Source organism: Dinoponera quadriceps, unplaced genomic scaffold, assembly GCF_001313825.1.
Source record: "Dinoponera quadriceps isolate SergipeBrazil2010 unplaced genomic scaffold, ASM131382v1 scaffold2094, whole genome shotgun sequence".
In the NCBI taxonomy this organism is placed as follows: Eukaryota; Metazoa; Arthropoda; class Insecta; order Hymenoptera; family Formicidae; genus Dinoponera; species Dinoponera quadriceps.
This window is the reverse complement of record NW_014557105.1, coordinates 781,224-797,811: the sequence shown is the minus strand read 5'-3', so window position 1 is coordinate 797,811 and position 16,588 is coordinate 781,224. Positions and strand designations below refer to the sequence as shown.

The 16,588-nt window shown below is 44.1% G+C and overlaps 3 protein-coding genes across 7 annotated transcripts; 2 read left to right on the top strand and 1 right to left on the bottom strand.

Annotated features, from left to right (window-relative positions):
• The first annotated feature begins 203 nt into the window (after positions 1 to 203).
• Positions 204 to 10,529, top strand: LOC106748668 (nuclear factor related to kappa-B-binding protein-like). 3 transcript variants are annotated; one of them, XM_014627416.1, is made up of 15 exons: positions 204 to 750; positions 1,119 to 1,367; positions 1,459 to 1,691; positions 1,822 to 2,087; positions 2,390 to 2,736; positions 3,026 to 3,354; positions 3,856 to 4,104; positions 4,265 to 4,498; positions 4,747 to 4,968; positions 5,260 to 5,654; positions 6,400 to 6,720; positions 7,289 to 7,478; positions 7,560 to 8,379; positions 8,465 to 8,791; positions 9,035 to 10,529. In XM_014627416.1, the coding sequence occupies exons 1-15, from the start codon at positions 745 to 747 to the stop codon at positions 9,515 to 9,517; spliced, it is 4,671 nt and encodes a 1,556-aa protein (XP_014482902.1). In that variant the 5' UTR covers positions 204 to 744; the 3' UTR covers positions 9,518 to 10,529. The 3 variants fall into 3 exon arrangements, with proteins under 3 accessions (XP_014482902.1, XP_014482901.1, XP_014482900.1); XM_014627415.1 differs by having other exon boundaries at positions 730 to 819; positions 8,468 to 8,791; XM_014627414.1 differs by having other exon boundaries at positions 730 to 819.
• On the bottom strand, positions 10,452 to 12,651 carry LOC106748671 (peroxisomal biogenesis factor 19). Of its 2 annotated transcripts, none has more exons than XM_014627426.1 (5): positions 12,293 to 12,651; positions 11,814 to 12,014; positions 11,598 to 11,755; positions 11,255 to 11,488; positions 10,452 to 11,168 (listed from the first exon to the last, which is right to left on the bottom strand). In XM_014627426.1, the coding sequence occupies exons 1-5, from the start codon at positions 12,357 to 12,359 to the stop codon at positions 10,971 to 10,973; spliced, it is 858 nt and encodes a 285-aa protein (XP_014482912.1). In that variant the 5' UTR covers positions 12,360 to 12,651; the 3' UTR covers positions 10,452 to 10,970. The 2 variants fall into 2 exon arrangements, with proteins under 2 accessions (XP_014482912.1, XP_014482913.1); XM_014627427.1 differs by having other exon boundaries at positions 11,814 to 12,031; positions 12,293 to 12,368.
• A 382-nt stretch (positions 12,652 to 13,033) lies between these two features.
• On the top strand, positions 13,034 to 16,587 carry LOC106748692 (transmembrane and TPR repeat-containing protein 4). Of its 2 annotated transcripts, XM_014627486.1 has the most exons (11): positions 13,034 to 13,401; positions 13,497 to 13,722; positions 13,923 to 14,106; positions 14,192 to 14,371; positions 14,455 to 14,912; positions 14,993 to 15,376; positions 15,451 to 15,558; positions 15,621 to 15,762; positions 15,864 to 15,978; positions 16,072 to 16,254; positions 16,343 to 16,587. In XM_014627486.1, exons 1-11 carry the CDS (start codon positions 13,371 to 13,373, stop codon positions 16,477 to 16,479), a joined length of 2,148 nt encoding a protein of 715 aa, XP_014482972.1. In that variant the 5' UTR covers positions 13,034 to 13,370; the 3' UTR covers positions 16,480 to 16,587. The 2 variants fall into 2 exon arrangements, with proteins under 2 accessions (XP_014482972.1, XP_014482973.1); XM_014627487.1 differs by lacking the exons at positions 13,034 to 13,401; positions 13,497 to 13,722 and having other exon boundaries at positions 13,934 to 14,110; positions 16,343 to 16,586.
• Position 16,588: the final 1 nt, after the last annotated feature.

The following is a 16,588-nucleotide window of genomic DNA, read 5'->3' as shown; positions in this document are numbered from 1 at the left end:
TAATTTTACAATTTTAAGTAAAGATGTTGGCGAAAATTTAAAAAACACGGTGGAAATAAAAGCGACGAAAAGTTCCTGGAAATCACTAGATAGTAGCACTAGAAGTGATTCAGTTGGTCATACTAATGAACAGTCACGGTGCACGAATATCCTAGATTGATTTCGTTGAAAATGTTTAAGCGTAGCAGTTTCAACGTTCACCTGTTTCGTTCAGCTATATCACAGCGCTGCACCTTCTTTACTTAAAATGAAATAGAAATGCATATATGAGACTTGGCGAGAAGGAGACGGAAAGAGTGAAATTGGGAAGGAAGTGCACGGAGTGCAGTTGAAGAGAAAAGAGATCCGATATCAGTATTGTGAGAGAAAGAGAGAGAAAGGGACCACATTTTCCGATATTATTTGTACATGTATATACATCATGGCACACACAAACACTGTGACTCTCGCTGCATTTAACGCCATGACTAAAATATACTGGGAAAAAAGAATGGTTTTGCAAGGACAAATAGCGACGTTAATTAGTATTTGCTTGATATAATCCATTATTCGCATGCTGTGTAGTGCACAGTGCTTGCACGAGCAAGGAAGTACCGAAGAGGTTCTCTCTCTCTCTCTCTCTCTCTCGCATTTTTCCCAGTGGGGCTACATGTACACTGTCAGGTGTACGGATCTATTGTTTTGATGGACACACAGCATAAGTCGTCGCATCGAGAGAACGTGCGAGATTGATAATCCAGCGAAATGGAGGTTAATTTCTACCCATCACTGTAAAATCAATGTCGGCTAGATACGCTCCTCAATATGAATAAGATATGTGTGCGTAATGAATTAGTGAATGTGTGTGTGCGCGTGCCGAGTGCAATATATGTGTGTGTTGTGACATTCTCTAAATCCAAACGTTTATATTTCCATTCGATTAATACAATTTACGGTCATTTACGTTGCACGAACTCGTTAATAACGGTCGATGAGAAATGAATCAAGGTTTTTTCACTCGTGTAGAGGGATTTAATTTATTCGATAAAGTAGTGAAAGTTTCCTTGTTACTCAACTACACTGACAACTTGTCTGACTGTGCGTTAACATAAATCACTGGCTGAACAACTTGCTTACAGATGGATGAGTGTTCAGTTGGTGGAGACAGCCCAGCCGAGGAAGATGAGGATGAAGCCTCAACCCACGGCTCTAGGAGCAATAGTAGCAGTAGTAGTATAAGCGGCAGTAGTACAACAACAGACAGCGATGAGGACAGCGCGGAGGAGCATGCCACGAGCAGTAGCGAGAGTCACAGTTCCGGAGAGGAAGACGAGGATGAGAATGAGAACACGGAATACATAGTGAATATGGACAGTCCTGACGCTCTTGTAAGATTCATATTCTTAGCATTAACGTGAAATTGAATCAAGTGTTATCATAATACCGCGTGACAACAAGGGTGTATTGATGAATTTTCAGAGATGGGAAACTTGCATCGCTGCCAACACTAAAGTAAAGCTACCCCAAGATCTTTGCGAGCACTTCAGTATCTTTAAGGAAATGCTAGATTATCCGCGCTTATGGAAGGATTGCCTTACCGAGAGTCAGAAAGACACGTTGTATAATCTTCTACCGACTTTTCCGAAGGATTGCAATATAGAAGCTGAATTGAATAAGTCACTGCAGATGCTGTTCAATAGAGAAAACGACAGGTATTCACTCCCGAGTACTTTTCGCGAAGGAACGACGAGTCTCGCTTCTCGAGTGACTCGCTTAACTTTGATTCGCATATCCCTGCACACTCGACAGTGAAGTATTTTCTGTAATACGTGTGTATTGTAGATTCGGCGTATCGACGTTGGATATATTTCACAATCACCTCTCCGCCGGTCACTATCGTCCCGACATTAGAAGAATGCGGACCTTGGTGCGTAAGGCACAGAAGAGGAGATTGCTGTTCGAGGCGCGGAAACGGTCGTACGATTTGGCGAGCCAGCTGCTGAAGTCGCGGGAGAGCTTACTGTCGAACGCCTACAAGCAGGGCTTCAGCCAGCCGGCGAGCCGAACGGTGTCCAAGCTTCAGTGGCGCAAGCCGAAGCCGGTGATGGGTGGGTATACTTATGTTTATAAGACACTCGGGGGAAGAATTACGTCGTAGATGCTAAAATCTAGTTGTTGCGGCCGAAATCAATACAGCTGATAAATTTAGGCCGCGGTAGCAACGACATCAGCTGTCCCTGTTTCCATTCCTACGGCTAATTCTTTCTCCGAGTGCGCACTGCAAATTATTTTTCCGACTGTTTACACCCCCTCCCCCTCCCCACCCCACATATACACACTTCAGTCGTTTGGAAGAGATGTAGTAACTTCCGAGGGACAATAAAATCTAACGCGCAAAATGAATGAACAGTTGAAGAGAAGACCCAGTTGCGCTATATGGAGGAACTGAACGCGGTCCGGTCGGAGCTCGGGGCCAACACGAGGCTGTCCGCTGACACGACGTCCGAAAACGAGGAGAATTATCCGCATTATCCGTCGTCCGGCGCGAAGCAAAAGCGGAAGCGCCGTTCCATCATGAATTTCCAGGGATTGTCGGTGAGAGGCCTGCAGCTCGACGACGAGACGATCCGGCCTGTGTTCTCCACCTTGCAGCGAATGGAATACGCGCCGAGCAAGTCGTTACTTCTGCGTGAACAGACGGAGGAGACTTACCGCGCCATGCTGATCGCGCATAAGAAACGGCGGGCTCGTTGTGACGTACGTACAGCTTCGTCGCCCCCGTTGCGATTATTTCGCGTCGATCTCGCGGCAAGAAGGAATCGGCTCTCCACATAATACAAATGAAATTTCCTTATCGGAGCCGTGGCAGCTAAAAATGAGTAACAACTAGGGACAAAAAGAATGAGTTGAGTCAAAACTAAATTTCAATTGTACGGATGGCTAAATTTTACCCTGTGGGAGCTACTTCTTCCTTTCCGTGTTACTTACGCATCGTGTATTCGCTCGGACGGGAACGAAGAAGCTGAATTTGAACACGCTGACGCAGGTTCACCCGGAACTGAACACCCAGGGGATCGCGCTCGCCGACCTCACGCAACGCTCGCAGGTTGGACAGAAGAGATTCTCGATGGGCACGTCTATGAGAATCACGCCGGCCAAGAAGCGAATCAAAGCGGAGCAGAGCCTGCTGCCCGCGCCGAAATCGATGAACTCGAGCTCGGTGAAGCACGAGAGCGACAATAGCGATTACTCGCACACCACGGACGACAATAGGCAGCCTAATATCGCGGACATGGACTACAATAGAATAGCGACTCCCGTAAAGATGGAGCAGGTCGACCCGTACGAAGCGCATCACTTAGCCAAGAAGAAAATGTAATTATATGTCTGCGTGCTTGACACGCCCCGTGCCGGAGAGTTTCGCGTAATTTTTCAGCTCAGTTCACGTGGCACTGTTAATAGATCGCACAGCAAAACGTGCTATAAATATTTTTACTGTACGCCAGATGGTATTTTCAAGAAAGCAGATAGTATAAAATATTGTGCGTAGCGTTTTTAGTAATGAAAATCACTCATGACTGGAATGGAAATTGTGTACCACATATGAAACGTGTTGATTTGACTTCCCGGTTGACTTGATCTCCGCGTCCTTCGTGGGTTTGTCCCCGACGTTTTCGCGAATATTTCATCTCGGGGAGAGGAACGACCAGTTTGTTGAAGCGTTCACGAAAACAATGTCGAGAACGAACCCACGAAGAACCAGGTCAATAACTCGGAAGCCAAATTATTTCTCCGTCGCGAAAGCTTAAAATGTCAGATCACGCGTGCATGTTAGTTACAAACCTTGTGGGACTCTCACACTTTTTTCATTCGCAGGAGTCCGGTAACTCCGAAATGCAGCAAGCCGGCGATCATGACGACGCCGGAGATAAAGAAAGAAGTCGAAGACATAGAGTACGACGAGGTGAAGACGGAACTGAGCTCAGGTATAAACGAGGACATGCTGGCCGAGACCGAGGAGGAGGAGGAAAACGAGACGAAAAAGGAGCTCGATTTGGACAGCATCGACATGATGCAGATACCGATCCAGCTCGACGACGGGATCGATATACTCGACGACGTCAAGTAAGCTTGTTACTGTTATTCCTGTTATCGCTTACTTTTATCCATAATCACACATCCGTATAATGTTACCTCCTTTTTTTTATTTTCATTCATAACCGCGCCATCCGTGTAGACCGTTAAGTCAACAATCGAGGTATTTAAACCGACATGTCGTCGTCAGGTGTGAGGACGAGGCCGTCATTTCAATACCGGAGAAAGAACTGACCGTTCCGTCCGGTGAGAACGCGATAGACGTGAATAACGGCGCGGAGCTGATGCAAGAAACGCACGCGTGCTTCTTCTCGCTGCTGCGAGACGCCTTCACATCCAAGGGAGAATACCGGATGAGCACGACGGAGATGAAGGAAGCGGTGACGCAGTGGCAGGGCAATCCTATCTCCCCGTTGAACGACTGGTACGCTCGACTTCATCGTGGCTAATGGCTGCGTTCAACGGAGAAAGCAGAATTCGCGACTATCGTAAAATACGCGAATCCGATTGGTGGTGTGCTCTCAATCTCGGTTGAATTTAAGAGCATGCACCAATCAGATTCACGAATTTTTTTTACAACGGTTGCAAAGCTGTTTTCTCTGCTGAACGTAGCCAATACGTGCGGAGGGTATTTGTTGACTGTTATTAACACGATCATATGTCGTCACGTAGGTATTCCCTGGCGCCTTCGTGGCCGGCGTTGGTGCCGCTGGCTCTGGGATTTCTCGCCGGTGAATTGACATACTCCCAGGAGCTGGACCAGCGGCAGGAACGAGAGCAGGAGCTTGTGCCCTACTTGGAGAACAAGGGTCGCGGCGTGTACGCGTGGATAGGCGCAGGCCGCGACTCCGACACTCGATTGTCGGATCTCTGCGCGAAATTCCTCATGTACAAGTACGTGTCGTACCTTCCTGCATCGGTTCATAGAGTGGCACGCCTTTATCGAAGGCAAACAAATTAAAGAATATATATAAGTTACTTTTTACATAGACAAATTTACCCAGGTATAACTTAAGTAAGTCAATATACGTGTGATTGGTTAATTTCTTAAGGTTTAAAACAACTACTGCAGGCCGGGGCTTGTTTAACCCGTGTCGGCTCTTAGCGGCTTCAATTCTATCTCGATCGTACATCAGAGAGCCTTATGAGATTCGCAAAAGTTTCAGACAGAATTTACACTTACAGAGACTCGTTGAGTCCGCCTCACACCACGAGCGCGAGCTCAGTGGCGGTCGTGAAGCCGCAGGCTCAGCAGCTGCCGGCCCCGGCGAACAACAACAACGCGACGACGAACAACAGCGCGACCGTCGTCGGCGGCTCGGCAGGCAGGAGTGGAAGTCCCGCGTCAGAGACCACTACCGTGGACACCGGCACCGTCGGCACCGTCGCCGAATGGGAGCCACCCCGCGCACTCTTCCCCACCGAATGGAAGGTCCGTCCGTCCACGGCAGAGGAGCGCGAGGAGTTCCGCCGGCAAGAGCGTATGCGTTACGCAGCGCCCCACAAAGCGTTCACCTATCGCATGCACGGCTACGCGTCCGTGGTCGGCCCGGTCAAGGGGATCTATCAGCACAATGTCGGTATGTTTCGCGGTATCGCGACGGCCATTCGGCGGTCGGAGCTGCCAGATCGTGGGATTTCGGGATAATTACTCACGCGATTCCCAAAAATCTCAGCACTTGGCCCGTGCTTTTTTAGCTGAATTGGCTGCTTCGGTTCAAGAAATATACGTACATCGAAGCATATAAAGCGTACGAGATCCTCGTGTTTCAGTAAATGATAATTTATGTAAATAATAATTTGTGTAAATTTCTTGAACTAGTGCATCTAGTTCAGCTAAGAAGAGCAGGCCAAGGTTGCCGCAGACCTGGAAAACCGAGGGAAGTCGTGGGAATTTAAAATGCCGGAAAACCTGAGAAAGTCAGGGAAGGATGTAGGAAACCTGGATTTTCGACCTTTGCTCGCAATTCCCGCAAATGCTCTCGACTGTATTCTTTTTTTCCAATACTCATTTCTTTTCATTGGCCTGAATTTACATTCAGGATTATGTCCCCCTGGCATGCGAATCACGACTCAGAAATCCCACGATCTGACAACTCTGGCGGTGGGTGTTCCTTGGTCTGCTGTTTTCAGCAGAGCCGGCTTGAACTGGCTGAAGAAATTTTCGCACACCGAAGCGTGGTAATCTCGTACGTACGCTTCATACGCTTCAACGTGTACGTAAACTTGTTAAGCTAGCGCGGCTAGTTCAGCTGAAAGGAACAGACCGTTTGATACCTCACGGGAATTCTCTTCTCTTCTCGTCGTTCCCGCGCGCGGAATCAGGCTCCGGACCGACGAAACCGCGAGGCCACTCGCTACTGGTGGCGGACCGGCCGAACTTCGTGACGATCCTGGCGTTGGTCAGGGACGCCACCGCCCGACTACCTAACGGCGAGGGGACCCGCGCTGATATCTGTCAGTTACTGAAGGATTCCCAGTACATCAGAGAACAAGGGGACAACGACGACAAGGAGGGCTATCTTCACTCGGTGGTGTCAGGGGCTCTAGATAGATTGCATTACGAAGCGGATCCCTGCGTGAGGTATTACCCACGCCGTAAGGAGTGGCTGTACCTTCATCGAGCACGCTCGGAGTCGGAATTTGGTTTGTTCTCGTTGATCATTCATCACCAACTTGTATGGCCGATCACAGTAAGGTTGCAACAATTTCTTTTGTAAGTTTCGGAACTCCTCTCTCGTGTCTAATTGGAGAATTTGTTTTTCTTTTTTAGTTTACGGACATGCGCAAATTATTAGACTTTGTAATATATTATTAGACTACATATTATTAGACTACATATTAGTACCGCCGGCAGGAGTAATTCGCAATAAATTTCCGCAAGTTTTGCATAAATAAAATTTGAGAAAACGGACCTATACAATCCTATAAATATGAGAAGATGCCTGCGAGAAATGTATTCTAATTCCGAATACAAGAAATATGTTCTAATTGGAAAGATAATGAAATGTTACATAGATGAACAGAAAAGTATTGCAGTTTTAATCTAATAATTTGCACACGTCTGTAATTCTCAGGAGATACATTTTCCCACCGGATACGAAATATGTTGCGAAACTCATTGGAAGGAAAACATTGTATCCTTTTTTTTTTTTACAAATGGTGACTCGTTGCGTTTGCTTAACGACTTCGCCTTGTCCCTTTCCTCCCGTAGAAATGTATCACCAGCAGCTACAAGGCGTCGCGAAGAACAAGAAGAACGTCGGCAGCGCGTCGCGCAACAAGTCGCTGCAGCCGATCCTCAAGTCGGCCAACATGAACAAAGAACAGTCTGCGAGTGCCAAAGAGACCAGCGCTAAGAAGGAACGGCGAACGACGATGCCCGCGCAGGCTGTCGCGTCCAAGTAAAATCGCCCGATCTGAGAAGAACGCACTTCTGATAGGGAAGCACCCTGAAAATAACACTCTGTAACTTTCTGTTTCAGGAAAGAGCAGCGCAAGGCCGCCGAGGAGAAGATCGTCAACGAGCACCCGGTTTCCGCCGAGCAGTCCGTTAACACCAACGTCGAGGTGGCGGTCAGCGCGGTGTCTACGCCGACCATTTCCATCGTCGAATCTCCCATCCCCGTCGCCTCGCTCTCGAGCTCCTCGGGCTCGGTCGCCAGCGTAGCCGTGGAGCGAGACAGCATGATGCCGGCCGAGGCGAAGTCGCAACTCGCTCCGATCACGACGGTGAAGAAGGCGACGAACGTGGGCGGCAAACCGGTCACCGTCGTCAAGACGAACGCCACGCAGAGTCTGCTGCAGTCGAATCAGCACAATTTCCCGCATCATCAGATTCAAGTGTCCACCTCGGCCGGCCTGCAGACCATCCGTCTGTCCGGGCACTCGGTGTTGCAATCCGCCCAACCGGTCCCAGTCAGCAGCGGCAACAGCGGTGCTTCCAACGTGGCGAATGGAACGGCGAGTCTGTCGACGATACTGCCGTCTGCGAAGGTGCAACAGCAGCAGCAACAGCAGCAGCAACAGCCGCAACAAACCATCGTCGCGAATCAAGCGGGGAAGAGTATTCTGCAGACCACCAACATGAAGCAACAGCAGACGCAGCAGCAGCACGTGTTGCCGGGCAAGACCCTGTTGGCCTCACAGATCAAATTAGTTAGCTCCAGTCAGATTAAGTCGTTACTCACGGGCCACAGTCTGCAGGGCCAGACTATATTCATCAAACAGTCCTCGCCATCCGCCAATCAGTCGCAACAGTTGCAACAGCAGCAGCAGCAACAGCAGCAGCAACAGCAATTAAAGGTATCGTCATTGACGCACTCTCTCGTTATCCCCCCTTCGCGTATCACCCGCTTCTGTTTGATTTTTTAATCTCCCGATCGAACAGCAGCAGCAACAGCAGCAGTTGCAACAACAACAGCAGCAACTGCAGCAGCGAGTCGTGGCCAATCAGCAGCAGCCTATACAGACCTCCGGGATGCAGCGCATCATCGCGCAAATCGGTGGGAAGCCGATCGCCGTGCAAATACAGCAGTCGCCCCATCAGCAGCAGCAGCAGAAGATCCTCGCGAAAGTCCTGACGAACAGCAGCGGCGGACAAATTATATCGGTCGAGAGTCTGCTCGCGCAAAAGGGACTAAAACTGGCCACCACCACCGGTCACGCTAATCAACTTAACAGGCAGGGCAAGCAAGTGATACAGGCTCAATATCAGGTAATCGTGCGTCGCACACAAAGGAGACCTCAGCTGGTTTATTAAAGTAGAATTAACACGAGAAAGTGTCTCAATATTTTGTAGGAAGTAAGGCGATAATTATTGCCACTTTGAATATATCTTAGAAAAATATCGAAATATTTTGTTAACAATAAGGTAAAGGTGAAGAAATTACATTTACAAAAAGTGTATATATATACACACACACACATACATGTAATATAATATCTTATATTTTCACAGGTTGTGCCACAACAGCAAGCGTCCTCCGGTCAGTCGAAGATAATAGTCAGCACGCAGCACCAGCAATCTCAACAGGCGCAAACTGTTCGCATGGTCACCGCTCAGCTTGCGGGTAAGCCGATCGTATTGGCCAGCGGTAACAAGAACGTCGGAGTCGCGGTGAGCGCCAGCGGCGGGAACGTGGTGTTGGGTAAACAACCGACATCCTCCCAGCAGCAGCAGCAGCAGCAACAGCAGCAGCCGCAGCAGCAGCAGCAACAGACGCAACAACCGATCATCTTGCCGAGCCAGTTGCTCAATATCAAAACGTTGCACGGACTCAAGGTGATACCAACTCCATCCGGGCTGAAGACCGCCGGCGGTGCTGTGTACGCCCGCGTGATCACCCCGACGACAATAGCCTCCGCCACGCAGCCTCCGGTGAATCAGCAGCAGACCCTTCAGGCGCAATCGCCGAGGAACACCTCGTATGGTACACCTTGACAGGATTGATGTTCTTTACGTATGTTTATGCTTGATCCGCTTAGCGTCGTTCCTTTCACTGTATTTGTACATTGCGCGTCCTTTAAATTGAAAGTTTCACGGGTCTCGAAATCTCGATGGTGTATTTCGGTAAGGATCATATCGAGTGATATTATACACTGATCGCACTTCGTTAGTTTGATAGCTGCCCTAGTACAGGCAGAGGAAACGTTAAAGAGGAGGACAAAAAAAAGAAATGAACGCGTAATGAAGATAGTGGAATTTTTTTAGCGATACTCAGAATTTTTTTGCGGCACAGCTGCGTCAGTGATTTTGGATCGTGAGACTCGCCGGGGAGTTAACGGGAATCGCGCGGATGATTCGTACGGCTCATGTACAGATAAATCATTTTTATAGAGATTCGTACACGACACGTTATGATGAGCACGTAATATGATCCCCAAGTCTCCGACGCTCATCGTCCAATGTACTTGACGAAGCTGTCGCGGATTCTTTATCGTCTACCAAATGAAAAATAAATCGGATAGAACTGTCGATTTATTTATAAAGCATACCGTATATTATTAAGTTTATTTTATCATGTATCTCGAGAAATTGTGAAACGTAAAAGTTAGCATATAAATAAACTTGCATATAACGTACAGTTTGTAGAGAGAGAGAGAGAGAGAGAGAGAGAGAGAGAGAGAGAGAGGAAAGGAGGGCGAAGATACTAATAATGTCCTATTAAATGTGGTATTATAATGCTAACAGTCGTGAGATAAACATATACAGAAAATGACGCTAATTAATTTCCTCCTAAGAAGTAGATTTCGATATTTTTTTGCGGTGTACTGCAGACACACATACACACACAACTCATACATCCGGTTGCTCGAAGATTGTGTCACCGGAAAAAGAACGGTCGATTATATCGAAGTAAATAGTACACATCGAGAATTTTGTAAGTATATTATTTTATTATAATATTCCAAGACGCGTATATGTGATTACATTATAAAGCATTTCCAACTAATTACATATGTTTATAATCATGTGTCACCTATAACCATTACCTATATCGAAACAAGTAAGCAACCTTTACAACGAACCTTTACAAAAGATTGATGTATAGCTATATTACAGGAAATCTTTAATTTCGTAAATTGTGTCTTAAAGAGAATGATATTTGCTAAACTGAAGTTTTGTTTTAACTGGGAAATTTTTTGTCGAAATTAATTAAGATCACGTTCAACCGAACTCGTTGGAGAAACTCTTCTTTATTCGGGAGAGAACAGTTCGATAATGCTGATTAATAATATATCATATACAGTATGTTTTGTAAAAACCAAAATATAGGTGCCTAACTCATCAGGAAATAATAACCGAAATAATCTGGCATCTTCTCACCGAGGGAAGAATTATAACAATCATTAAAACAAGAAAACTCTCCGGTAACGATCACATTTACATAGGATTATACATTTCCGCATAATACAGAACTGATCTCATCTAGGAAATTACCTTTGGAATCTGGAACGACAGTTGACGCTAGTTCGGGCGGTAAACGACCAAACTTTTCCATTTCTTGCATAAGCGACATTACGGTCTCAAAACGATGTTGTTTAACATCCTTTGCGTCGTCTTCTTTTTCTTTTTCCAACTCAGAGCATACCTTATTTATGATACAAATATGTTGAACCTTATGTTGATCCAATAATATACATAATTATATTATTATTATTATTATTATTAACATACCTTTTGTAACAATTCAAATTGTTTGGTATAATTTTGTAGATCTGAAGGGCTCAAAGTTGCTCTGTGTTCCTGCAACCAAGCGGGATACTTCTCCAACACTTCCTTTAATGTTGGATAAAGTATTTCTTTCGACAAAAGCTGTTGCATCATTCCTTGCACAAAAGACAACACATCACCACCTTCGCTATCGAGAGATGTTTGGCCAAGCATAGCTGCTAAGCAATCAGCATCACCCTGAAATATTCATTTCATCTTTTTTTATTACACCTTGACCTTGATCTTGTCAGTAAGAATAATATTCCAAGCTGATACATGCTGTATCATCTTATAACAGTTAAGTTACCTGTAAATTTTCACTTGGCACTGACAGAGACTTTAAAACTTGTGAGATAGCTGACTCAAATTCTGCGCTGATATTGTCTTCCCCATCCGTTGTATTGCCAACTGACGCTTGCTCAAGTTTTTGAAGAACAGATTTAAGTTCATTCAATTCATCATCACCTAGTGATAGATCCCTGCAGTAATACACATATGTTCCCTTCATATTTCATTATCTTACCATTTTTCAGAGTTTCTGCAAAGTTCTGCAAGTTCTTATCCATTTGATCTATTGTTTGTTTAAAAAAGTCCTCTGTCCAGTCTTTGTCACTTTTCTCTGACGTTTCACATTTATCTGTTTGCTTCTGTAAATCTGACGTGGTTGCAGCATTATCATGTTCCATATTTGGCACCGGGAGTTTATCAAAATCCGCTAAAGCACCTTAATTAACGAGAGATCTAAAGTTTAGATTATATAATGAACATGTTATAACAATGGATTCAAGGTCTCTGACAAAATGATAAATTTAATTGAATGCTGTTTATTCTATTACTGTTAAGAATACTGAAAATAATCTACATTATGGAAATGACCATTCTTTATTGCTTGCTGTATCATTTAGAAACTTATCTCACAACTGTTTAAATTGAATTTATATTGGCTCTTTATGAGGTTAGTTAGATCTTTTTGATAAAATGAGGTAGCATAAATATACTTACTGTCGAGTAAATCGTTTAATTCCTGACTTTCAACTTCATTTTTCGTTTCTTTGGCGTTGTCACTCATATTTTCGTGATTGTAAGATGCTATAAGAACTTGAATTCCTTTGTACACCTTTATAACGACGGCACTTTCTTTTACCAAGTGATTGAAATCACGAATAAAAAATAGGTCGGAATCGATGGTTTATACTGGTCTACATAAATATCTCGTTAAATAGAACGAAATAATTTTTATACTTGAAGTTGACTCCGGTTTCGAATTAGAATTTCAAAACCAAAAGCAAGTTGGTCAAATCAAAATTGCTTCGCAATAACATTCGATCATAGAAGTAAAAAGGCAACTGACAGACGTGAGTTGTATTTTTAGATGAAATGGTCAAAGTCGAAGATAAAGAACAAACGAATCTGATTGGTTATGTGTGTGATCCATTAGATGCTGCAAGTGCTTTGAAGCGCCGTACAGATCAATCATGGCTTTTCTTTGGAAACTTCAGAGCGTTTGCAGCGTCTAGTGGATCGTACCCTACGTTAGATTGTATCGAAACTTCGATATATCGAGATTAATCGTTCTTAGAAATGCACCAATCAGAATGTAGTACGATGACCCCAGGTCGAGTCAGCAAATCGGAAATGCCATTATCGTTTCAATCAAACAGTGCACTATTTTTCCTGCACTAGTGCAGAAAATTTAATCCGAAAAGTTAACCTAACCTGATAACCCTATGAATGAACAGATCTATATTTTTACAGCTGCACTAAGTTTATCAAAAGTAAAATAGGTGCGTAGTTGACGCTTGTTGGAAGAGTGAAAATAAAAATATTACAAGATAGTTTAAAAAAATATAAACAAAAACGCCGAAGGGTTTGCCGGGCCTCGGTTGCTCCGCACATGCGCGGAAGAAACCGATGGCTGTCAACACTGGTTCGCAGTTGGACGTTGCCGGTGATAGGTTATCATGTCCCGTTATGTATCTGTTGTTTACAGGACAACATGTTTATTCACTCATCCCGGAAATTCGAATTACCTCATAATACCGGAATAGCTATGCAATAACTCTCGCTTATCGGGAATATCATGAGAAACAAACCGACGACGTACTTACCAGGTGAACTGCTCGCTGTTACGCACATAGACAATGATTGTACACACGCACAAGAAAGGCCGAACATCCTTTTGACGAAATATTTTATAAATTTTCAGCCGTATCGCCGTCCCTTTCGAGTTGGATAATCGTGATTTTGTCACTTTGTTTTGTTAACAGTTATGACGGGGACTTTGTTTTTGACGATGCTGAAGCCATTGTCAAGAACAACGATGTGCGCGACACACCATTGTGGGAAATTTTTAAAAATGACTTCTGGGGCACCAAATTGTCCCATAATCAAAGCCACAAGTCCTACAGACCTTTCACTACCTTGAGTTTTAGGTAGTGGGAACCTTCACGAAATATATCGCAAAGATACCTTGGAAGTCACAAGAACAAAAACATCTGTTTAATGCATGCCGTTGTGTTTGAAATATTAGTTGAATTCAAAGTATATTTTTTTACGTTCTTGTAACTTGATTAAATACAAGTCAGGGGACTTGTTCAATTAAAATCAGGTATTCCTCTTTTCTTTCTTACAGATTACATTTCTGGTTGCGACAAGATTTAGTCTCGCTAGATTATCATGTAGTGAACATAGTGTTGCACAGTGTGGTTTGTCTGTTAACTTTCCTTGTATATAATGTATTTTTGGGGCCTGAAGGACAGAATGTCTCATTCTATGCCGCTGCCTTATTTGCAGTTCATCCAATTCACACGGAAGCTGTCGGTATCTGAAATATACTGTATACTTAGGATTTGTTCACAAACAAAGGTTTAAAGGTAAATCTGACTCTACCTAACATTTCAGGTGTCTGGAATTGTAGGACGTGCCGAATTATTATGTACATTGTTCACTTGGCTGTCAGTTTTGTTGTACAATCACGCGATATATGCGAGGAATTCGTTACGAAAATGGACCGCTATGCTCGGTTGTGCTGTTTGCGTAACCGTTGCGATGTTATGCAAGGAGACCGGTATCACTGCCATTGTGAGTATCAAGATTGCTCCGGTTTGAAAATCGAAACTTCTTCAACAACCGTGGAGTACCGTCTGTTATCCTTTATCTTGCAGGGCATTTGCGCAATGTATGATATAGTTATAGCGAACAAGATATATCCAATCGATGTGATTAACTTCCTCCTGTGCAAAAGTTCCGGCAAGTATTGGAACGATTTAGTCAAACACAGAGCCACGGTATTGCGGCTCGCCGCGCTGCTTTTGATCGCAATAATGCTCCTGTCGTTGAGACTCGGTGTCATGGGGTTCTCCACTCCCACATTCCTACCAGTGGACAACCCGGCATCTTTCATGGACAATATGCTTCTTCGTATACTCAATTATAACTACATCTATTGTCTCAATACATGGTTACTCATCTGTCCCGTATGGCTTTGCTTCGACTGGTCAATGGGTTGCGTACCCCTCATCACCGGATACGACCACAGAATTTTCACAATTGTGATTTTCTGGATGGTGTTCGGCGCGATGATCGCGTACACGTTTATACCTCGTAAGGATAAATCTGCAAGGTATTTTGCAAAAGTCTTGGTGAGAAGTTCGAATGAAGAGAATCAAGTCCTCAGCATGAAGTTTTGAACAACTTTTCCAGATACATTACAATGGGACTAACTATACTGATCATTCCGTTTCTGCCAGCCAGTAATATCTTCTTCAGCGTTGGATTCGTTCTGGCAGAAAGGATACTGTACATTCCTTCGGCAGGGTATTGCCTGTTGGTTGTTATCGGCTTACAAAGGTTCGCCGCCCAATTTTCTCTGCCTAAGGCACCGTTATTGGCATACGCGATGCTCATTGTGTTGTTGTTCGCGCGTTCCTGGGTAAGAAGCAATCAGTGGAGGAACGAGAAACTGCTGTTTCAATCAGCATTGAATGTATGCCCTTTGAATGCAAAGGTACATTATAATATTGCGAAAAACGCGGCGGATGCGGGAAACATCGTGCTCGCTAAATTGGAATATCAAGAAGCATTACGGTACGCGTCAGATATTAAGTATTAATTTTACATTTGATAATTCGGCAATCATATATACGCTATCTGTACTATAGGTTGAATCCAAAGTACGTCCAAGCTATGAACAATCTTGGCAATTTGCTCAAAGACAACGGACAGCTTCCAGAAGCCGTGAATTTGTTTAAAGAAGCCATCATTTTGCAGTAAGTTTGATGACACAGTATTTAGAATGTACAAAACGACTTAGTTTACGTCTGCGTTTCAGGAGAGACTTTGCTACAGTATGGATGAACTTGGGCATAGTTCAATCGGCACTAAAGCAGTATGAGGAATCAGAGGCGAGCTATTTTACAGCTCTGCAATATCAGCCAATTTATCCGGCTTGTTATTATAATCTAGGTGTATTAGTGAGTAAACATACATACATACATATATATATATATATATAATCAACTGAAAATATCTCTGAGAATATTACATCGTGTTTCATCAAAATTTATTCTAACAGTATCTGGAACGAAAACAATACGACAAAGCGCTGAAGGCTTGGGTGAAAGCAGCCAAACAAAAGCCCACGCATAAACAAGTATGGACGAATATGATATTATTGTTGGATGACTTAGGTTTGTATGCAAGTGGGAAATTGACCTGTGAATCTTTGCGCGTCTGTTAATTATGTATACACCTTGCAAAGACAATGATGTTTGTGATTTTAGATATGACAGAAAAAGCGTTGAAAACGGCGAACGAAGCTTTAAAATTTATCCCAAATCATGCTTCCGTCTATTTCAACATCGCCAACATCTTGGGGAAGAAGGGAAGATTTGAGGAGGCGGAAATTCAGTTCAAGCTGGCAATGTCGAAAAATCCTACGGATCCTATGATCTACGCAAACTTGGGTAGGTGCGACGGCAGAACGTATTTGCAAGAAAATTCTAGGCGAAAATATGCAAAGTCGAGCTAAAAATGTCGGACTTTTTCGTTTAGGCGTTTTGTATCATCGTTGGAATAAACTGAATGCGGCGGAAGAAATGTACAAGAAGGCATTGCAGCTGAAGACAGATTTGCACAGTGCAAGAGATAACTTACAAAAGTTATACTCATTGAAGGCGTCAATAAAATAATGGTTTTTAAACAAGATAAACACGTGTCGTGTATTTTCTGTATTAAACCAAGCTTGTAATAAGTTTGTCAATGTCGCGTGTTTACAGGAAGACTATACGTATTTTAAGA

What these genes read in the sequence shown, in the direction of transcription:
- LOC106748692 (XM_014627486.1), top strand. Translation starts at nt 13,371, where the DNA reads ATGAGAAACAAACCGACGACGTACTTACCAG. An exon ending in AGACCGGTATCACTGCCATT is followed by an intron (nt 14,372 to 14,454) that starts GTGAGTATCAAG and finishes TTTATCTTGCAG; the next exon opens with GGCATTTGCGCAATGTATGA. An exon ending in TATGATCTACGCAAACTTGG is followed by an intron (nt 16,255 to 16,342) that starts GTAGGTGCGACG and finishes TTTTTCGTTTAG; the next exon opens with GCGTTTTGTATCATCGTTGG.
- LOC106748671 (XM_014627426.1), bottom strand. Translation starts at nt 12,359, where the DNA reads ATGAGTGACAACGCCAAAGAAACGAAAAATGAAGTTGAAAGTCAGGAA. An exon ending in TGCCAAGTGAAAATTTACAG is followed by an intron (nt 11,489 to 11,597) that starts GTAACTTAACTG and finishes TGAATATTTCAG; the next exon opens with GGTGATGCTGATTGCTTAGC. An exon ending in AATTTGAATTGTTACAAAAG is followed by an intron (nt 11,169 to 11,254) that starts GTATGTTAATAA and finishes ATCATAAATAAG; the next exon opens with GTATGCTCTGAGTTGGAAAA.
- LOC106748668 (XM_014627414.1), top strand. An exon ending in AACGGCGGGCTCGTTGTGAC is followed by an intron (nt 2,737 to 3,025) that starts GTACGTACAGCT and finishes ACGCTGACGCAG; the next exon opens with GTTCACCCGGAACTGAACAC. An exon ending in GCGAAATTCCTCATGTACAA is followed by an intron (nt 4,969 to 5,259) that starts GTACGTGTCGTA and finishes TTACACTTACAG; the next exon opens with AGACTCGTTGAGTCCGCCTC.